The sequence below is a fragment of the Bos javanicus genome, chromosome 4, assembly GCF_032452875.1.
Source record: "Bos javanicus breed banteng chromosome 4, ARS-OSU_banteng_1.0, whole genome shotgun sequence".
In the NCBI taxonomy this organism is placed as follows: domain Eukaryota; kingdom Metazoa; phylum Chordata; class Mammalia; order Artiodactyla; family Bovidae; genus Bos; species Bos javanicus.
This window is the reverse complement of record NC_083871.1, coordinates 50,180,717-50,202,970: the sequence shown is the minus strand read 5'-3', so window position 1 is coordinate 50,202,970 and position 22,254 is coordinate 50,180,717. Positions and strand designations below refer to the sequence as shown.

Sequence of the window (22,254 nt, the reverse complement as noted above, 5' to 3'; positions counted from 1 at the left end):
CTCTAATAATTAGCGATGTTGAGCATCCTTTCACAGTGCCTATTGACCATCTATATGTTGACAAGCTATTTTTTTAAAAACACAGAAAATAGTGTAAAATGTGCCTTTTGCAGCTTTCAAAATTGCTTGAGAAGTTTGAAAATATTTGAAATAATATTTTCCAAGGAGGTTGGAGTCAGGATTTGCCTCCTCTTTCCATTTGAATTGCAAATATACTTTAAAGTTAAAATTACTTTGGTAATGTCAAAGGAAGAGGGGGAAGGTAATGCCAATATCCTCAGATGGTGTCCAGCAGGTAGTATTATGGATGTTATTGGGGTAGCATGCTCCCCATCTCTTCCCATTGCCCACACCACATTTGGTGGACTATTTTACCTCAGTTTAGGAAATTCTCCCCCGTACAGTCTAATTAACTCAAACCCATTCATTTGAGTTATAGTACCTGGCACATTGGCTAGCAGGGCACCTCTCCTTCCACCATGCTGCCAAATTTCTGACATTTGTACGTGTTTGGCTGGGGGAAATGGAAAGCTTTTCCATTTGTGCTTTCTTGACATGCTAAGATTCTTGACTCACACAGTGTGACTCCCTTGAATAGTTTCACTTCCTGCTCTTTGGGGATTTGTAAGTACGTCATAGTTTTTGAATATTTCAACTGCATACAGGCTTGCTTTGCCTTTGTCTGTGACTCACGTATCTAAGTAGTAACTAATTTTCCTAGAGAGAACTAACTTCCCATTTCTTTTAAACAGATCTTTTCCTCTTCTCAGGGTGTTCAAGTATTTTTGATTGTTTATTCATTTATTTAATTTAAATTAGCTCATTAATAGCTTCTGCCACTATTATAGCCACATTACATTTGTAATGAATTAAAAAATGGAACAAAAATTTATAATATCTATTTCACCAAAATTACACCCCACTGTAAATCATCATCAAAAAGATTGAATTTCTAAGTCAGCCATCCAAGGCTATTTGTGATTTAGCTCTCTGTAAAATTTTCAGCTTTGTCTCCCAACCCAACATCTAACTTGACTTTTACCCCATTCTCAGGAAAAGCTGTGTACAGCCCTTATTTTCATTTATTTGTTCTGTCATTCTTCTTATACTAAATGTTTTTCTTTACCTATTCTACATTTTACACATCCTTCCATTTGGACATAATTATCAATGGCTTCTCATAAATTCTTCCTAATTAGGTTAGCCAAATAAAACACAAGATGCCCTGTTAAATGTAAGTTTCAGATCAGCAACAACTAACTTCCACAAGCCTCTTATCCTCCTCCATCAGAGGGCAGATAGAATGAAAACCACAATCACAGAACACTAACCAATCTGAGCACATGGACCACAGCCTTGTTTAACTCAATGAAACTATGAGCCATGCCGTGTAGGGCCACCCTAGACAGATGGGTCATGGTGGAGAGTTCTGACAAAATGTGGTCCACTGGAGAAGAGAATGGAAAACCACTTCAGCATTCTTGCCTTGAGAACCCCATGAACAGTATGAAAAAGGCAAAAAGACATGACACTGAAAAATGAACTCCCCAGGTTGTTAGGTGCCCAATATTCTACTGGAGAAAAAAGAAGAAATAGCTCCAGAAGGAGTGAAAAGGCTGAGCCAAAGTGGAAACAACACCCAGTTGTGCATATGGCTGGTGATAAAAGTAAAGTCCGATTTATAAAGAGCAATATTGCATAAGAACCTGGAATGTTATATCCATGAATCAAGGCAAATTAGAAGTTGTCAAACAGGAGATGGCAAGAGGGAACATTGGCATTTTAGGAATCAGGGAACTAAAATGTACTGGAATGGGTGAATTTAACTCAGATGACCATTATATCTACAACTGTGGGCAAGAATCCTTTAGAAGAAATGGAGTAGCCATCACAGTCAACAGGAGTCTGAAATGCAGTACTTGAATGCAATCTCAAAAATGATAGAAGATCTCTGCTCATTTCCAAGGCAAACCATTCTAATACTCCGAGTCTATGCCCCAACCAGTAATGCTGAAGAAGCTGAAGTTGAACGAGTATATGAAGACATACAAGACCTTCTAGAACTAACACCCAAAAAGATTTCCTTTTCATTATAGGGGACTGGAATGCAAAAGTAGGAAGTCAAGAAATACCTGGAGTAACAGGCAAATTTGGCCTTGGAGTACAGAATGAAGCAGGGAAAAGGCTAATAGAGTTTTGCCAAGAGAATGCACTGGTCATAGCAAACACCCTCTTCCAATAACACAAGAGAAGACTCTACAGATGGACATCACCAGATGGTCAATACTGAAATGAGACTGATTATATTCTTTGCAGCCAAAGATGGAGAAGCTCTATACAGTCAGCAAAAACAAGACTTGGAGCTGACTATGGCTCAGATCATGAACTCCTTATTGCCAAATTCAGACTTAAATTGAAGAAAGTAGAGAAAACCTCTAGACCATTCAGGTATGCCATAACTCAGATCCCTTACGGTTATACAGTGGAAGTGATAATTAGATTCAAGGGATTCGATCTGATAGACAGAGTGCCTGAAGAACTATGGACGGAGGTTTGTGACATTGTATAGGAGGCAGTTATCAACACCATCCCCGAGAAAAAGAAATGCAAAAAGGCAAAATGGTTGTCTGAGGAGGCCTTACATATAGCTGTGAAAAGAAGAGAAGTGAAAGGGAAAGGAGAAAAGAAAGATATACATATTTGAATGGAGAGTTCCAAAGAATAACAAGGAGAGATAAAGCCTTCCTCAGTGATCAATGCAAAGAAACAGGAAAACAATAGAATGGGAAAGACTAGAGATCTATTCAAGAAAATTAGAGATACCACGGGAACATTTCATGCAAGATCAGATCAGTCGCTCAGTCATGTCCGACTCTTTGCAACCCCATGAATCGCAGCAGGCCAGGCCTCCCTGTCCATCACCAACTCCCAGAGTTCACTCAGACTCACGCCCATCTAGTCAGTGATGCCATCCAGCCATCTCATCTTCTGTCGTCCCCTTCTCCTCCTGCCCCCAATCCCTCCCAGCATCAGAGTCTTGTCCAATGAGTCAACTCCTCTCATGAGGTGGCCAAAGTACTGGAGTTTCAGCTTCAGCATCATTCCTTCCAAAGAAATCCCAGGGCTGATCTCCTTCAGAATGGACTGGTTGGATCTCCTTGCAGTCCAAGGGACTCTCAAGAGTCTTCTCCAACACCACAGTTCAAAAGCATCAATTCTTCGGTGCTCAGCCTTCTTCACAGTCCAACTCTCACATCCATACATGACCACAGGAAAAACCATAGCCTTGACTAGAAGGACCTTTGTTGGCAAAGTAATGTCTCTGCTTTTGAATATGCTATCTAGGTTGGTCATAACTTTCCTTCCAAGGAGTAAGCGTCTTTTAATTTCATGGCTGCAGTCACCATCTGCAGTGATTTTGGAGCCCAGAAAAATAAAGTCTGACACTGTTTCCACTGTTTCCCCATCTACTTGCCATGAAGTGATGGGACCAGATGCCATGATCTTCGTTTTCTGAATGTTGAGCTTTAAGCCAACTTTTTCACTCTCCTCTTTCACTTTCATCAAGACGGTCTTTAGTTCTTCTTCACTTTCTGCCATAAGGGTGGTGTCATCTGCATATCTGAGGTTATTGATATTTCTCCCGGCAATCTTGATTCAAGCTTGTGTTTCTTCCAGTCCAGCGTTTCTCATGATGTACTCTGCATACAAGTTAAATAAACAGGGTGACAATATACAGCCTTGACGAACTTCTTTTCCTATTTGGAACCAGTCTGTTGTTCCATGTCCAGTTCTAACTGTTGCTTCCTGACCTGCATACAAATTTCCCAAGAGGCAGATCAGGTGGTCTGGTATTCCCATCTCTTGAAGATTTTTCCACAGTATATTGTGATCCACACAGTCAAAGGCTTTGGCATAGTCAATAAAGCAGAAATAGATGTTTTTCTTGAACTCTCTTGCTTTTTCTATGATCCAGTGGATGTTGGCAATTTGATCTCTGGTTCCTCTGCCTTTTCTAAAACCAGCTTGAACATCAGGAAGTTCACGGTTCACATATTGCTGAAGCCTGGCTTGGAGAATTTTGAGCATTACTTTACTAGCGTGTGAGATGAGTGCAATTGTGCAGTAGTTTGAGCATTCTTTGGCATTGCCTTTCTTTGGGATTGGAATGAAAACTGACCTTTTCAGTCCTGTGGCCACTGCTGAGTTTTCCAAATGTGCTGGCATATTGAGTGCAGCACTTTCACAGCATCACCTTTCAGGATTTGGAATAGCTCAACTGGAATTCCATCACCTCCACTAGCTTTGTTCGTAGTGATGCTTTCTAAGGCCCACTTGACTTCACATTCCAGGATGTCTGGCTCTAGGTCAGTGATCACACCATCGTGATTATCTGGGTCGTGAAGATCTTTTTTGTACAGTTCTTCTGTGTATTCTTGCCATCTCTTCTTAATATCTTCTGCTTCTGTTAGGTCCATACCATTTCTGCCCTTTATCGAGCTCATCTTTGCATGAAATGTTCCTTTGGTATCTCTGATTTTCTTGAAGAGATCTCTAGTCTTTCCCATTCTGTTGTTTTCCTCTATTTCTTTGCATTATCACTGAAGAAGGCTTTCTTGTCTCTTCTTGCTATTCTTTGGAACTCTGCATTCAGATGTTTATATCTTTCCTTTTCTCCTTTGCTTTTCGCTTCTCTTCTTTTCACAGCTATTTGTAAGGCCTCCTCAGACATCCATTTTGCTTTTTTGCATTTCTTTTCTATGGGGATGGTCTTGATCCCTGTCTCCTGTACAATGTCACGAACCTCATTCCATAGTTCATCAGGCACTCCATCTATCAGATCTAGGCCCTTAAATCTATTTCTCACTTCCACTGTATAATCATAAGGGATTTGATTTAGGTCATACTTGAATGGTCTAGTGGTTTTCCCTACTTTCTTCAATTTTAGTCTGAATTTGGCAATAAGGAGTTCATGATCTGAGCCACAGTCAGCTCCTGGTCTTGCTTTTGCTGACTGTATACAGCTTCTCCATCTTTGGCTGCAAAGAATATAATCAATCTGATTTCGGTGTTGACCATCTGGTGATGTCCATGTATAGAGTCTTCTCTTGTGTCAGAGGGCAGACACACAGAAACCATACTCACAGAAAACTAGTCAATCTAATCACACTAGGACCACAACCCTGTCTAACTCAATGAAACTAAGCCATGCCCGTGGGGCAACCCAAGACGGGCAGGTTATGGTGGAGAGATCTGACAGAATGTGGTCCACTGGAGAAGGGAATGGCAAACCACTTCAGTATTCTTGCCTTGAGAACCCCATGAACAGTATGAAAAGGCAAAATGATAGGATACTGAAAGAGAAACTCCCCAGGTCAGTAGGTGCCCAATATGCTACTGGAGATCAGTGGAGAAATAACTCCAGAAAGAATGAAGGGATGGAGCCAAAGCAAAGAGAATACCCCGCTGTGGATGTGACTGGTGATAGAAGCAAGATTGGATGTTGTAAAGAGCAATATTGCACAAGATCCTGGAATGTCAGGTCCATGAATCAAGGCAAATTGGAATTGGTTAAATCAGAGATGGCAAGAGTGAATGTCGACATTCTAGGTATCAGCGAACTGAAATGGACTGGAATGAGTGAATTTAACTCGGATGACCATTATATCTACTACTGCGGGCAGGAATCCCTCAGAAGAAATGGAGTAGCCATCATGGTCAACAAAAGAGTCTGAAATGCAGTACTTGGATGCAATCTCAAAAATGACAGAATGATCTCTGTTTGTTTCCAAGGCAAACCATTCAATATCACAGTAATTCAAGTCTATGCCCCAACCAGTAACGCTGAAGAAGCTGAAGTCGAACGGTTCTATGAAGACCTACAAGACCTTTTAGAACTAATACCCAAAAAAGATGTCCTTTTCTTTATAGGGGACTGGAATGCAAAAGTAGGAAGTCAAGAAACACCTGGAGTGACAGGCAAATTTGGCCTTGGAATACGGAATGAAGTAGGGCAAAGACTAATAGAGTTTTGCCAAGAAAATGCACTGGTCATCACAAACACCTTCTTCATGCAAAGATGGGCACAATAAAGGACAGAAATGGTATGAAACCTAACAGAAGCAGAAGATATTAAGAAGAGGTGGCAAGAATACATAGAAACTATACAAAAAAAAAATCTTCATGACCGAGATAATCATGATGGTGTGATCACTCACCTAGAGCCAGACATCCTGGAATGTGAAGTCAAGTGGGCCTTAGGAAGCATCACTACAAAGCTAGTGGATGTGATGGAATTCCAGTTGAGCTATTTCAAATCCTAGAAGATGATGCTGTGAAAGTGCTGCACTCAATAAGCCAGCAAATTTGGAAAACTCAGCAGTGGCCACAGGACTGTGAAAGGTCAGTTTTCATTCCAATCCCAAGGAAAGGAAATGACAAAGAATGCTCAAATTACTGCACAATTGCCCTCATCTCACATGCTAGTAAAGTAATGCTCAAAATTCTCCTAGTCAGGTTTCAACAGTACGGTGAGAGATTTTAGGCAGGAGGAGAAGGGGATGAAAGAGGATGAGATGGTTGGATGGCATCACTCCCAGAGTTTGAGAAAGCTCTGGGAGTTGGTGATGGACAGGGAAGTCCATGGAGTCACAAAAGAATCAGACAGGATTGAGCGACTGAACTGAACTGAACTGAACCGAAGGTTGGAGGGCAGAAGGAGTGACAATTTGACAAGGAACACAGCTGGCGTTAGGAGTGAAGAGCAACTCCTGGGCTGACAGCCAGCAAAAGAGTCAAAAGTTCATCCCTATAGCTGTAAAAACAGAATTATGCCTACAACCTAAGTAACCTTTAAAAGAATGTTCTCAGACAGAGCCATCAGAGATCAGCCTAGGCCAGCTGACACCTTGATTTTGATCTCGGGAGACCTGGAGCAGAGGACCCAGTTCACCCTGCCTGGACTTCTGACCTACAGAATTGTGACATGATAAGTTTGATTTAAGTCATTGACTGTGATATTTTACTTCAGGAGCAAAAGAAAATTGACACAATTACCTTTACACAGTTTATAGACATTTTGTGGGACATACTTATACTAAAAAGTTCAGTTCAGTTCAGTTCAGTCACTCAGTCGTGTCCAACTCTTTGCAACCCCATGGGCTGCAGCATGCCAGGCTTCCTTGTCCATCACCAATTCCCGGAACTTACTGAAACTCATGTCCATTGAGTCGGTGATGTCATCCAACCATCTCATCCTCTGTCATCCCCTTCTTCCCCCGCCTTCAATCTTTCCCAGCATCACGGTCTTTTCCAGTGAGTCAGTTCTTCCCATCAGGTGGTCAGAGTACTGGAGTTTCAGCTTCAGCATCAGTCCTTCCAATGAATATTCAGGACTGATTTCCTTTAGGATGGACTGGTTGGATCTCCTTGCAGTCCAAGGGACTCTCAAGAGTCTTCTCCAACACCACAGTTCAAAAGCATCAATTCTTTGGCACTCAGTTTTCTTTATAGTCCAACTCTCACATCCATACATGACCACTGGAAAAACTATAAATTTGACTAGACAAACCTTTGTTGGCAAAGTAATGTCTCTGCTTCTTAATATGTTATCTAGGTTGGTCATAGCTTTTCTTCCAAGGAGCAAGCGTCTTTTAATTTCATGGCTGCAGTCACCATCTGCAGTGATTTTGGAGCCCAGAAAAAAAGTCTCTCACTGTTTCCATTGTTTCTCCATCTATTTGCCATGAAGTGATGGGACCAGATGCCACGATCCTGGTTTTCTGAATGTTGAGTTATAAGCCAACTTTTTCACTCTCCTCTTTCACTTTCATCAAGCAGCTCTTCAGTTCTTCGCTTTCTGCCGTAAGGGTGGTGTCATCTGCATATCTGAGGTTATTGATATTTCCCCTAGCAATCTTAATTCCAGCTTGTGCTTAATCCAGCTTGGCGTTTTTCATGATGTACTCTGCATGTAAGTTAAATAAGCAGGGTGACAATATACAGCCTTGACGTACTCCTTTCCAAATTTGGAACTAGTCTGTTGTTCCATGTCCAGTTCTAACTATTGCTTCTTGACTTGCATACAGATTTCTCAGGAGGCACGTAAGGTGGTTGGTCTGATATTCCCATCTCTTGAAGAATTTTCCATACTTTGTTGTGATCCACAGTCAAAAATCTTGGTATAGTCAATAAAGCAGAAGTAGATGTTTTTCTGCAACTCTCTTGCTTTTTCTATGATCCAGCCGATATTGGCAATTTGATCTCTGGTTTCTCTGCCTTTCCTAAATCCAGCCTGAACATCTGCAAGTTCTTGGTTCACGTACTATTGAAGCATAGCTTGGAGAACTTCAAGTATTACTTTGCTAGCGTGTGAGATGAGTGCAATTGTGCAGCAGTTTGAACTACCCCTACTACCTGGGATTCTCTCTGTCCATGGGGTTCTCCAGGCAAGAATACTGCAGTGGGTAGCCATCGCCTTCTTGAAGGGGTCTTCCTAATCCAGGGACCGAAGCCGGCTCTCCCCCATTGCAGGCGGATTCTTTACCATCTGAACCATCAGGAAAGCCATTCCCACCAGAGTGATACATATGTGTTTCAATCAATGAATGTACACTGGCACATCATAATAACCCAAGGTCCATAGTTTATCTTAGGGTTTATGTTTGGTAATGTATATTCTATGAGTTTGAGCAAATGTGTAATGACAGGTATCCATCATCAAATATCACAGTGTTTTCACTGCCTTGAACATCCTCTGTGTTCTGCCTAATTCACACTCTGCCCCCATCCCAATCCTTAGTAACCACTGATTTTTTGTTTGTTTTCACTATCTCTATAGTTTGTCTTTTCAGAATTTCATATGGTTGGAATCATATGATATATGGCCTGTGTAGATTGGTATAAACATTTAAGATTTCTCCACATCTTTTCATGGCTGAAAGTTTGTTTTTAGCACTGAATAATCCATTATCTGATGTACCACAGTTTACTTATCTATTCACTTACTGCAGGATATCTTGGCTACTTCCAAGTTTGGGCAATTATGAATAAAGCTGCTATAAACATGTACATGCAGGCTTTTGTGTTCACACAGGTTGCCAACTCCTTCAGGTAAATACCAAGAATAACAATTGTTGGATTGTATAGTAAGAGTATGTTTAGTTTTGTAAGCTTTTCTAGTTTTGAAGGAGGTATGAGCAAAAGTACTGAAGCATAAAAAAGCACAGGGTATTTGAGGAACCATAACTATGGCCAGTCTTTGAGGTCACAAAGAGTCGGACACGATTGGGCGACTGAACAACAAAGTGTGGCCAGAGGGTAAAGAGCAAGGGGAAAGTAGTGAAATTAAGGCTGGAAGCTCGTCAGGCTTGAAGCCTATCATGCCCTGCACTTGATTCCATGAAGATGAAGCATAAACTTTTTAATCAGTGAAATCACGTGATTGGACTTGCACTTTAGAAAGATTACCTTGGCTTCCCAGAAGAGAATAACTCTGGGTTGGAGGTCAGTTACAGGATTTCCCTGGTGGCTCAGACAGTAAAGCATCTGTCTACAATGCAGGAGACCCGGGTTTGATCCCTGGGTCAGAAAGAACCTCTGGAGAAGGAAATGGCAACCTACTCCAGTACTCTTGCCTGGAAAATCCCATGGATGCAGGAGCCTGGTTTGCTACAGTCCATGGGGTCACAAAGAGTCGGACATGACTGAGCGACTTCCACTTCACTTCACTTCACAGGCTGGAAACCCAGTTTAACGAGATTGAGGATGAAAGCTTAAACTAAAGCAATGGAGGCCAAGATATAGAGCAATGGAAAGACTTGAGAGATCCTCCACTAAGATCCTCAGACTTCAGGATGGTTAAAGTTATGGGGAAGAAAGAGTAAAGGAGAAGAATTCAGAGTTTTTAAAAAAATTTGGCAATGGAGGAAAATTTAGATATTTGATAAAGTCTGACTAAATTAGGAAGTGAAGGAAAACAAGTGGGGGGGGATGGATGATTGGATGGTGACAAAGACTTTCTCATTTGTCAAACTTTAATTTGATTTCTCTGAGCCCTCTTCCATCAAGACTTCTGCCCCAGGTCCTGTCTTTGGTCTTCCAAGTCCAATTTTATCAAGAATCCTGCTGAGTCAGTTTAGAGAAAATCTCCCACCCTTGATATCTAGTCACACTGGTCAGTATTTAGCAAGAATCTTGTTAAAATGCTTTAGCAAGAATCACCACTACCCTTGGCGTCCCCTCTTAGTAATTTTCCACCCACCGGCCCCTGCCCCTCTGCTCCTTGGCTACACATCTCCAACTGTCTTTGTTGTATTTGTAATTCAGCCCAATCTCTTTCCCTAATTGCAAAAGTCTTGACACCTATGGCAAAAGTCCTAAAGTCTTTATTGTTTTAACAAGTATAATTTTTTTTAACAACAGGGAGGAACGTCTCTCTGAAACTAAGGTTACTTCCATATGCCTCTAAAGCTTAGCTTGTGCATGTACGTTTTAACTATAGTATGGCTAAATAAGCTGTCTAGATCACGCACTGCAAGGGTTTATCAGGCATTATGATGTACATAATCCAGCCATTTGTGCCCCAAGAGCCTGGCAAACTGGCTTCTTCCTCTTAATTAAAAAGAAAAAACAAGGTGTAAGTCTAACACCCAGTATGTGACAGCTCATACAATTCCTTCCTTAAACATTTCACAATCATCTTATATGGACTAAAGCAGTAACATTCACCCATGCAAGACATGACAAGTCTAGAGAAAAGAGACTCTGTCATGGTAACATTTTGAGGTTAGTAATGACTGCTTTTCTGTTTTCTAATCTCAACTTATTACAAGGAAGCTACAGTAACTATTCCAAGGCCAAATTTGCCTGTTACTCCAGGTGTTTCTTGACTTCCTACTTTTGCATTCCAGTCCCCAAAGGAGATCAGCCCTGGGATTTCTTTGGAAGGAATGATGCTGAAGCTGAAACTCCAGTACTTAGGCCACCTCATGCGAAGAGTTGACTCATTGGAAAACACTCTGATGCTGGGAGGGACTGGGGGCAAGAGGAGAAGGGGACGACAGAGGATGAGATGGCTGGATGGCATCACTGACTCGATGGACATGAGTCTGAGTGAACTCCGGGAGTTGGTGATGGACAGGGAGGCCTGGCGTGCTGCGATTCATGGGGTCGCAAAGAGTCGGACACGACTGAGCGACTGAACTGAACTAAACTGATTGAAAATGAAAAGCCCATTCTTACTTTGCAGACGTACAGAAACAGGCCATAGGCTGTATTTGCCTTATGGGTTGTATAGGCTATTTGTAGATTTGGTAGGCATAAAATGTTAGGATTGAAAAACCACTGTGTTAAGTGTGGGACCTTTTGGAAAGAAGAGTGTAGCGGGGTTTTACTGGCTGACTTCCAACAGGATAACGTATGTGAAAGAGCTTTCCAGCGATTTTTAGTCCAAGTGGCGAAGCTCAGGAATGATGACAGCAGAGTGGTTAGGACCCCGGCCCATGCCGCTCACCATCCTCCAGGCGTTTGGTACGCAGCCTGGGTTCCGAGAACCTGAAGGAGAGCGGACAAAATCTCAATAGACGAGGAGATAGATGCTTAGCTCAGCTGATCGCGTACTGAGCCCCGCACACAAGCCCGCCGAGCCAAAGAAACTCCCATGGCTGGTCCCCAGGCGGCACCTCTCCTGGTGCCCGCAGGCGCGTGCACGCACGCACGTCTCCCGCCAGCGCTCAGCAGTGCTCTATTGCGCATGTCTGGGGAGGGGGCGGAGCGGCGGCTGACGGGCAGGCAGAGGCCTCAGGGAGGCGGAGGAGCTCCTCCCCGGTCGGCGAGTAGACCCGGGTCGCCCTGCGTCACTTCCGCTGGGGCGGGACGGAGCTGGGGGAGGGTTGCACCCCAGCTGCTGCCCGGGTGTTTGTGCTGGAAGCTCAGCTGATGCTGGCGGGCAGAGGGGATGCACGTACGGGGAAAAGGCGCGTCGCCCCTGCCGCCCAAGTAGCTGCGGCCTGCATCCCGGTAGGTGGCCCGTGGGGGGCCGGCGGGACGGTAGGCTAGGGGAGAAGGCTGCGGGTCGCCCCGGGGACTCCTTTGGCCCTCCGCGACTTATCTCTCCTCGGAAGGCGCTTCCACGGCGAGAGGGCGGGGAGACGCCCGGACCCGGGCTCCAGAAGGCGACCGGGCACCGGAAGGGTCCGCAGGTCCCAGGTCTGAGGGGTGCGCGATAGTCTCCTCGTCTTCTGGCCTGGTGGGCTTTGCTGGTCCGCACGGCTCAGACTGTTTAGGTTTTTCTGGTTCAGCCCCGAGCTGTCTGTTCCACCCCCGAGCCTCGCAGCCGAGGTTCCCTGAGTCTGTCTGACTTCCCGTGGGCAGTGGGTGCTCCGACAGTTCCCGGTTGCTTGTCAAAACCGTGTCCCTCCTCTGCCTACGTGATTCACCACTGTCAGTGCACCTGATGAGTCGGCTGCTCCAGGTATTTAATTATCAGCAGTTTCTTTGTAACCCCACCCACACTGAACTTTGTCCCCAGCTCCTGTTGCTTAGTCGGTTTCAGATGTGTGCTGTTTAATAGGTGAAGGTGTGTTGCACTGCTTCCAGTCGCTGTCATGTAAATCATCATGCGGGGAGGAGACTGGTTTCTATACCTAATACTATGATACCTTTAAATAAAAAGTGGTGACACCTAGGAAAAACTTAGATGAGGAGCTATCACATAATCCTATTTAAAGTGGTGCTTTTTACTTCTGGTAACATCCCATTTGAACTGCATCCCAATCTACAGTCCCGATTATTGAGCTTTCAAAAATGACAAAAGTAGGTTTTAGTGTATCAAGGAAATGCTGTTAAGACAGTGAAATACAAAGAATTTTAAATCCGGGAGTTTTAGAAACGTTTAGTGCACTGAGACCCCAGAGTTTAATGCCCATTGTAGCTGTTTATGTCAAATCTCTTGTGCACATTAGTTGTGCTTTGAATGTAAGAATATATTCTTTCTTCATCATTTTTCTTAAACTTTTTTCTCGATGTTGATCTTGTTTTTCTCTGTTCCTGGGTCAGATCGTAATTAAAACCTTGAGAGCAGTGTCCTTTTAACAAGTCAAGTTGGATGAAAAGATCACTTTCACTAGTTTATATGTTTACTTGCTTCAAGTGCAGAGTTAATCAAGGTACATCTTTTGAGTTGTTTTTTTTGCTTAGTAATAATGACGGAGGATTTGTGCGGAAGGGTTCTTACTGCTTGGTGTGTGGAACGTATATTTGTGAAAAGGTCATAGAACTCTTAGCGGGACATCCTCCTGTCATGTCTTAGTTCTGACCTTTATTTCCCACGTCTTATATTTTATTTCATTCACACTGTCCAGTACTTTTTCAGACGTCCTGCCATTGCCCTGAGCTTTTCTGGATGTCTTTTCTCTTGTGTTTTTTTTTTTTTTTTCTGCTTGGCAAACTGCCTCTTCCTAACTCTGAATGGCTGTCAAGGCTCTACCCTTGTTCTCGCTACACCAGAATTTTAAAATTTGAAAGCCAAGGACTACTTTAGTACTTCTGTAAATATATTGAAATGTCTTGGGAAATATAGTGTATATATACAGATAAGCATTTTTACGAGGAAGAGAAACTTTTATCAAATTTTGTGATCCCCAAATTCTGGAGAAGAATTAAGTGTATATCCTTCTTTGGTAAATCCAGTCTTATGATTTCTGCTGTCACTGTGCTAGTAACTCCAAACATAAATCCAACAGCCTATGTTCCTGTAGTCTCCATGTGAATGCCCCACTGTTTCTGTATTCTGTAAAACCAAGAAATTTTTATTAAATTGGCCCCCTTCCAAGCTATCTCATATCCACAAATGGCATTTTCCCTGTTTCTCTGATTAAAACCCTTAAGTTGTCTTTACACCCCCTTCTCCTTAACCTGTTCTTTCCTGTCACCAAGTGCTGTGTTTTGTTGATTGCTCCATTTTCAAAGTGTGGCTCAGAGCAATAGTCATCTCCATTATAGTACTTTTATCTTAATCCAGTCCAAACCTCTGTCACTTCATGTCTGCATAATTGCAGTATAACCAAATGAAGTCCCCCATAAATTAATTCTTTCCGTCTTTAGCGGAGCCTCCACCTAGCAGTTCCTGAATTTCTTCTAGTTATAACTTCATTCCATCCCCAGTGGCTGGTCTAAGCCTCACTCTTCTATTTGTGCCTGCATCTGTATTTGTACTGTCCTATAAATAGAGTACATCATGAGAAACACTGGACTGGAAGAAGCACAAGCTGGAATCAAGATTGCCGAGAGAAATATCGATAACCTCAGATATGCAGATGACACCACCCTTATGGCAAAAAGTGAAGAGGAACTCAAAAGCCTCTTGATGAAAGTGAATGTGGAGAGTGAAAAAGTTGGCTTAAAGCTCAACATTCAGAAAACGAAGATCATGGCATCCGGTCCCATCACTTCATGGCAAATAGATGGGGAAACAGTGGAAACAGTGTCAGACTTTATTTTTCTGGGCTCCAAAATCACTGCAGATGGTGACTGCAGCCATGAAATTAAAAGATGCTTGCTCCTTGGAAGGAAAGTTATGACCAACCTAGATAGCATATTCAAAAGCAGAGACATTACTTTGCCAACAAAGTTTGTCTACTCAAGGCTATGGTTTTTCCAGTGGTCATGTATGGATGTGAGAGTTGGACTGTGAAGAAAGCTGAGCACTGAAGAATTGATGCTTTTGAACTGTGGTGTTGGAGAAGACTCTTGAGAGTCCCTTGGACTGCAAGGAGATCAGCCCTGGGATTTCTTTGGAATGAATGATGCTAAAGCTGAAACTCCGGTACTTTGGTCACTGCATGCAAAGAGTTGACTCACTGGAAAAGACTCTGATGCTGGGAGGGATTGGGGGCAGGAGGAGAAGGGGACGACAGAGGATGAGATGGCTGGATGGCATCACTGACTCGATGGACGTGAGTCTGAGTGAACTCCGGGAGTTGGTGATGGATAGGGAGGCCTGGCGTGGTGCGATTCATGGGGTCGCAAAGAGTCAGACACAACTGAGCGACTGAACTGAACTGAACTGATAAATAGAGTCTGGTCCTCCTGCTCTTTTCTCAGTTGATGATGGCACTTTACAGTTTACCTTCTTTATCTGTTTGCAATCTAACTTTTGTCTCAGCTCAATTTGCTCTCCAAACCCTTATCTGCATTTACTAGTGTTGTGATTTGGGAGCAGTTAAATTCAGCTTGTTGATTTTGTTGACAGCTCTTTTTGGCAGTTTTGGCCTGATAACTGTCTTTCTAGAGGGGTGTTCTAAAATTGTATGATCATGAGATTGTCTAGACTTCCCTTAATTGTTCCCCTTTTCAGATTTGCTTTCTATGCTGTATTTCTTTGCCAGGTTGATAGGTGTATTCTAGTTGGTCTTGAGGATTATCTCTTATTGGAAAGAAACAATGAAGATCCCTTACTGTAATCCTGGCTTTTATAGCTCTGTTCTCTGCTTGACTCTTGGACCCATGTCTACCATTTTTCCTATTTCTTACTTTCCTTTAACTAGCTTATTCTTATTATTCCTGAATAGACAAAGTTCATTCCTGTCTCCAAAGCTTTGGTTGCTTTTTACTCTGTCTTGAGTGCTATTTTCCTGGACACTTTGAAATAATTTGCTTACTTGGTTCATTCAGGTCTCCAGTAACATGTCAACTCAATTCTTCTCCTGACTACATCAGTTGAAATAGCCCTCCCTGGGCCCTTTTCTCCCCAGCCTCCAGCTTTATTTTTCTGCATGGTACTTCTTGATCTGTTGTTAGACATTGTATTAGTTACTTGTTTGTTAATAAGTTGTCTTGTCCTCCAAGACCTAGGAAACTGAGGTTTAATAACTCTCAATAAATGGATTATTCCTTTTACTATGAAATAGTATGCCTTTTTAATCTTATTTAATGCTTTTGCTTTAAAGTGCTTTTTGCTTTCTTTTGATTATATAGGCCTTGGTATATATTTTCCCCTATTCCTTTATTTTCATCCTTTCTTTGTCATCATATTACAGTAACATCTAGTAACTAGCTTGCAGCTGGAATTTTCATTTCTAAAATTTTACTCTTCCTGTACATTTTGTACAGTTTTTTGTTTTTTTTTTGCTTCCTTATTTTTGTTCTATCACTGAATGCCTTAAAGCTACTTACTTTATTTTCTATTATTTCTAATCTCGGTTACACTTTTTCTTGTTGGCTGTACTTGCCAGTAGTCTCTTGCAGTGATGGTTCTTTAACTGTGAGTTCATCTTCAGTGGGGGTTGCTGAATGAGAGTCTCTTGCCTGAGCTTCGGAAGTGTCCTTCCACGGTGGTTTCAGTGGACTCAGCAGAGGCCACATGGAGTTCCCTAGCTCAGACTAGTTTCCATTGCTTAGTCAATGCACCTTAAAGGAAATGTGACTGCAGATCCAGGTATGTGATGCCTCTTCAACCGTGGGTTTTCCACTGTTGGTTTTGTTTTATTGGGGGTTTCTTTTTTAAAAAAACTTTATTGTAAAAAAAATAATAAAATTTAATATGTTAATCATTTTTAAGTGTATAGTTCAGTGGCATCCAGTAGATTCACATTGTCATGAAACAAATTTCCAGTACTTTTTCATCTTGTAGAACTGAAACCCTACCCAGTAAACAATTCCCCTCTGTCCCATTCCTCTAGCCCTGTAACCATCATTCTGCTGTCTGTCTCGGTGAATTTGACTGTTCTAGAGCTCTCATGTAAGTGGAGTCATATAGTACTTGTTCGTTTTATTTTGCCTAATGTCCTCAAGGGTCATCCACGTTAGCGCTTGGGGGGATTTCCTTCCTTCTCCAGTCTGCGTAACAGCCCATTGTGTGCATATACCACATTTTGTTTATTTAACTGGTGCACATTTGGATGGTTCCCACCTCTGCTGTTATGAGTGCTGTGATACACATCGGTGTGCACACTTTTTAAGTCCCTGTTTTCAGTTTCTTTGAATATATACCTAGGATCACTGGATCTTATGGTAGGTCTATATTAATATTGTGAGGAATTGGTATACTGGTTTTTTGTTTTTTAACTTTTATTGAAGTGTAGTTGATTTATAATGTTGTGTTTTACTATTTTCCATAGTGACTACAGCATTTTCCAGTTCCACCAACAGCGCTCCGGTTCAGTGCTCAGCTTCTCCACATCTTTATCAACACTTAATATTTTCTGGCATTTTTGTTTTGTTCTGTTTTTTGGTTTAAACAACAGAATTTATTTCTCAGGTATTTTTTTCTTTTCTTTTCTTTCTTTGGTAATAGCCATCCTGATAAGTGTGGGATAATACCTCAGTTGGTTTTGATTTGTATTTCTCTCATATCAGTCATGTTTTTCATCTTTTCTTGTGCTTAAATTTACTGAATGTCATCTTTGGAGAAAGATGATGTCTTTCATCTCTTCAAGTCCTTTGCCCATTTTTTAATTGATTTTTGTTGTTGAATTACAGGAGTCCATTATTAGTTTTGAGTATAGCTTTTTTATCCACGAGTCCTTTAGATGTATTTTATCATGTATTTCTGTGTTGGGGATGGTGGAACTTGTGTGTTAATTCAGCTTATTACATTGACTGCACATCCTGAGGGGTACAGAAGAGCCAGCAAGGCACATAGGTTTGCTTTTTTTCTTTCCTCCCCTCTACAGATTTTAAAGTAGTATGCTCACGTGCAATTTGGAAAGATGTTAGTTCAGACTATCTTCTGAAGAATCACAATGGGTTCTTGGTTCCTGTCATTCATAGTCTTGTCCCCTTACTCCATCTGTCAGAGATCTGCTGGCAGCATCTTCCTAATGTCATTCCTTTGCTTAACATAGTTCATTGACAGTTTGATCTTTAATCTCTTTGCTAAGATTGTCAGACCCTTCATAATCTGGCTCCTCCTGTCTTTGCAGTATCACCTTTGGCCTGTCCCTCATTAGTGGCTCCAGGTCTTAGAAAGAATTGACTGCTTGCAATTTTTGCTTATATTGTGTGTACTTTCTTAAATGCTTTTTTTTGTTTGTTTGTGTTTGTTTTCCCCATTATTTAGAATTCTCTCCTTCCTCTCTGATCTTTTACCATGTGATGAATTACTTTTTTGCCCAGTTTTCAGCATCGCATCTTTTTTTTTCAGACTGACCTGGATGTCTACTCTTTGTGTCTTCCATTCATACAGTACCATCTGTTAAAGTGCATTGCATTGTTTTCTTAAATTACAAATATGATGCTTTCTCTTTGTAAATAATAGAATCCATCCAAAAGTAAAAGCCCTTCTCCAAAGCCCTTCTCTCGAAAGCCCTTCTTTTTCAATTCCACATCTCAGTTCACAGGAATAAACAAACAGATGCTTACCCTTTCAGAATGTGTGTGTGTGTGTAGCCACAGATTTCAGCTGCATATATAGGTTTTTGTTTTCTTGTATTACATAATACCTTTGTGTCTACATCTGTGTATCCTTGTGTGTATGATATTCCTACATATGTTATTGCAGTTTGCCTTCCTCTCTATACTGTATATAAAGGATATATACATTGGATACATTGGATCATCTAGTTCCTAACTGCTATGTAACATTATATTGTAATTCATTGTATTATATGTTATGTACTGTAATCTATTTAACCATCCTTTTCTAGAAGACACTTAAGAGTTGTTGATCAGTGTTTTGATATTTCAAGCAGTGTGGCAAAGAATGTGTGTATGTACCTGTACTCCTGTGCAGTTATTTCTGTAGGATAGATTCTTTATGGTGGAATTACTGGAATTACTAATCAAAGAACATGTGCCTTTAAAATTTTGATAGATAGCTATTAAAAATTCATTAAATTCCGTCAGGTAGCCCTCTGTGTCCCATTTCCCCAGGTTATTATCAGTACTGGATATTATCAGCTATTTGCATTTTACCAATTGAAAGAACAGAATATCTGTTTTAAATGGCATTTATGTTGTGGTTATGAGCCCCTTGTCTATTAGGTGTTGCACATAGTTTTGGAGAAGGTGTGGCAACCCACTCTAGTACTCTTGCCTAAAAAAATCCCACGGACAGTCCATAGGGTCTCAAGGAGTTAGACTCTACTGAAGCGACTTAGCATGTATGCACGTAGTTTATTCTAGTCTGACTTCTTTGATTAAATGAGCAGTCACTACTAGACCGTGAAATCTTTACAAGCTATCTCAAGCTCTAGACTGAAAGTTTCTTGGTATCCTCTTTGTGGTCTCAGCATTTAGGACTATATCTGGCATCAAGTTGTTGAATGTGTGCCCAACACACAGTGAGGCCAGACAAACTGAAATGTCCACGTTTGGAGTGGGAGAAGGGTTTATTGCAAGAGCCATAAAGCTGGCAGCACCTGCTCAAAAGACCTGAACTCTGATGGGTTTAGGGGAAGAGATTTTATAAGCAAAATTTGTGGGGAGGCCTCTTCTGATAGGTTGAGGTGACAAAATGGTGTCCCAGGAATCTCAGTCATCAGCTTTCTGGTTCCAGCCAGTCTGGGGTCTTAGGGCTTGTGCTCAGCCTGCCATTACTATCGTCTTCCCGGGGAGGGGCCTTAGTTCCTGTAGAAGAACTCAGAGATTTCTGTAAGATTGTTATATACATCCCCCCAGGATGAACCAGGACCCTGTCCCATCTCTGCACTGATGTCTCTTTCTGCATTCCCTCACTCTCTTAATTAACTGTTTGAATCTGCCCTTTGGAACTCAGGGAGGGTCTCAGAGGCTGAAGGCCTTTTTCTTACTAACAAGAAATTGGAGACACAGGCTTTCATGCATGGGAGGGTCCCATAGGGTCCTGGTTGGTTTCAGTCCCCCCTTTTCTTTGATATGCCTCAATCCTGAAGGGAACAGGTGTTGGACAGGAGAATAGCATTTTGGATAGAGGTTAATAAATTCGACAGAGGAACTCGGTTTCAGGGGGACTAAGTTTCAGATTAAATATTCTATAAATGGTTTGCAGTGAATAGGAGTATGAGACTTGACTATTGTCCTCGAAGAACTTAAAGTCTAGTGTCACATAAACTAGATAAGACTTTAATAATAAAGAAGAAAAACAGTAGAATATTTAAATTGTGTCAATGAAAAATTAATCAGCAGGTCTAAGAAAGAATTGGGAGATTTTATTTGAGCCAAATTTGAGGATTATAACCCAGGAAGAGTATCTCAGAAAACTCTGAGAACTGTTCCAGCTGTTAGAAGTTGAGACACAGTGTATATAAGATGTTTTGAAACCGAGGGCTGTACATAAAATAATGTATATCGACAGTTTGCGTAATCCAGACTTAAGTACCAGCACAGCGGGTCATGTGGCCCTTTACAAGGTCAAGAAAAGATGTTCTGTCTTGCTGATGTTGGGAGAATGTTGCTGTGAATGTGGAGCAGGTATTCCTGCTGGTGGGGGAGGTGTGGTAGGCAGAGAGTGCAGGTAGAAAGGAGGCCAAGGGGCAGAGAAGAACTTTTATGTTTAAGTTTTCCTTGTCTTACCATGAATATAGATTTTGTTTCACAGTTGCATGTTCGGTTTTGTGTTGTAGGAGACCTTATTTATCCGGTAGCTTCTCTAAATTAGTTTCCATGAAACATCCTACTATTCACTTCTTTTCTCATTGATTTCTATACTAAAACACTAATTACCTTCTATTTGCTTAAAAATGAAATCTCTATTGCCATCATGAAAATATATTGTCCTATCTTCTTTTGAGACAAGTTCCTGAGTTTAGTTCAAGTAATGTAATATATTTTATCTCTTCCCCAACTTCAGTTTTACCTTGAATCCTAATCTTTTTTTTTTTTTTTTTCTTGCCATTTTAGGTAAGACCATGAATTATGGCATTTCTTAAATGAAGCATTCAGGAATGAAGTGAAAGTCATAACGTATAGAAAATAAGTAATTTTTAAGTTATGTCTATTAATTTGACTATAGATTTATATTATATTTACCTCCTTAGTAATGCGAGAAGTCTTTGTGGGAAGCAGAGGAGCAAGCAGCTGCCTTTCTTGTGCTCACCTGAACATTACTGGAGGATAAGCCACATCAGTCTACAGAGAGGTGTTCATATGAGCAGAATAAGATGTAAATGGACCAAAAGTGAAGCTCATTCTTGCAGTAAGCACTGTTCCCCCCTAAGCCACCATGGTTTACATCTTGGAATCTTGAGACTTAGCACTTCTGCTCCCAAGGGACTTACGAAAGTGAGCCCTCGTATGTCCCGTATTAAAAATACTTTGAACTCTGTTTCAAAGGCTGTTTTTGGCAAACAAAATGAAATGATCTCTCGTTTAGCTCAACTTAAGCCAAGTTCTCGAATATTAAGAAAAGTGACAGATAGCGGTTGGTTAAAACAGAAAAGCGTTAAACAAACCATCAAGTTTCTGAAAAAGTATAGTGACAAGTCAGCAGAAAAGAGTTCTATTCCAGCAAAGGAAAGTCAGGTTATAGAGAAAGACGGTATAGGTAAACCAAGCCTTTTTCATTACACAAGTAATATAACCACAAAATTTGGAGAGTCATTCTACTTTTTGTCAAGTCATATTAATTCATACTTCAAGCGTGAGGAAAAAATGTCTCAACAGAAGGAAGATCAACATTTCCAGGAAAAATCAGAACTTGAACTTAAAAAGGTTGAAGATGAGAAACCCAGTTCTCCAGATCCTGGCATCCTGTCTGATAAGAAGCTAGATTCAGAAGCTTCTTTATATTCTGAGGACAAGCCTGGAAGTCCCAGTGGAACACCTGAGGTTCTTCCCATTTCTACTAAACAGAGTATTGCTAACTTTCTGTCTCGTCCCACGGAAGGTGTACAAGCCTTAGTAGGTGGTTATATTGGTGGACTTGTCCCCAAACTAAAGTATGATTCAAAGAGTCAGTTAGAAGACCAGGAAGAGGCGACAAAAGCTGAGCAGGCTGTCAGCAAAGACAAAAACGCAGAGGAGAAAAGGCGGTTATCTCTTCAGCGAGAAAAGGCAAGTTGTTATTCATTGTGATTTTAAGTTTCATTTCCTACTGTGATTTAAGAACTTTGATCATCTGTTGGTATCACTGGAGCAGTTTTCATACTTGAATCATACATATTTTAATATGTCTTTGCAGATCATTGCCAGAGTGAGTATTGATAACAGAACTCGGGCGTTAGTTCAAGCATTAAGAAGAACAACTGACCCAAGGCTCTGCATTAATAGGGTTGAAGAACTGACTTTCCATCTTCTAGAATTTCCTGAGGGAAAAGGAGTGGCTGTTAAGGTAATTTT

The 22,254-nt window shown here is 41.3% G+C and overlaps 1 protein-coding gene and 1 long non-coding RNA gene across 6 annotated transcripts in view; one reads left to right on the top strand and one right to left on the bottom strand.

Annotated features, from left to right (window-relative positions):
* Positions 1-10,367: 10,367 nt before the first annotated feature.
* On the bottom strand, positions 10,368-11,761 carry LOC133246066 (uncharacterized). Its single transcript, XR_009735889.1, has 2 exons — positions 11,513-11,761; positions 10,368-10,609 (listed from the first exon to the last, which is right to left on the bottom strand). It is a non-coding gene; the product is annotated as an uncharacterized LOC133246066 (long non-coding RNA).
* A 164-nt stretch (positions 11,762-11,925) lies between these two features.
* Positions 11,926-22,254, top strand: part of PNPLA8 (patatin like phospholipase domain containing 8) — a 50,559-nt gene continuing 40,230 nt past the window's right edge. Inside the window, exons 1-4 of one of the 5 annotated variants that reach the window (XM_061414010.1) lie at positions 11,930-12,018; positions 17,118-17,257; positions 20,955-21,969; positions 22,097-22,246. In XM_061414010.1, the coding sequence (XP_061269994.1) occupies positions 21,064-21,969; positions 22,097-22,246 (1,056 nt within the window). In that variant the 5' untranslated portion in view covers positions 11,930-12,018; positions 17,118-17,257; positions 20,955-21,063. Of the gene's footprint in view, positions 12,019-12,380; positions 12,473-16,161; positions 16,739-17,117; positions 17,258-20,817; positions 21,970-22,096; positions 22,247-22,254 lie in introns of those variants that run through there. The other 4 variants (XM_061414011.1, XM_061414007.1, XM_061414006.1 and 1 more) reach the window with 4 other exon arrangements.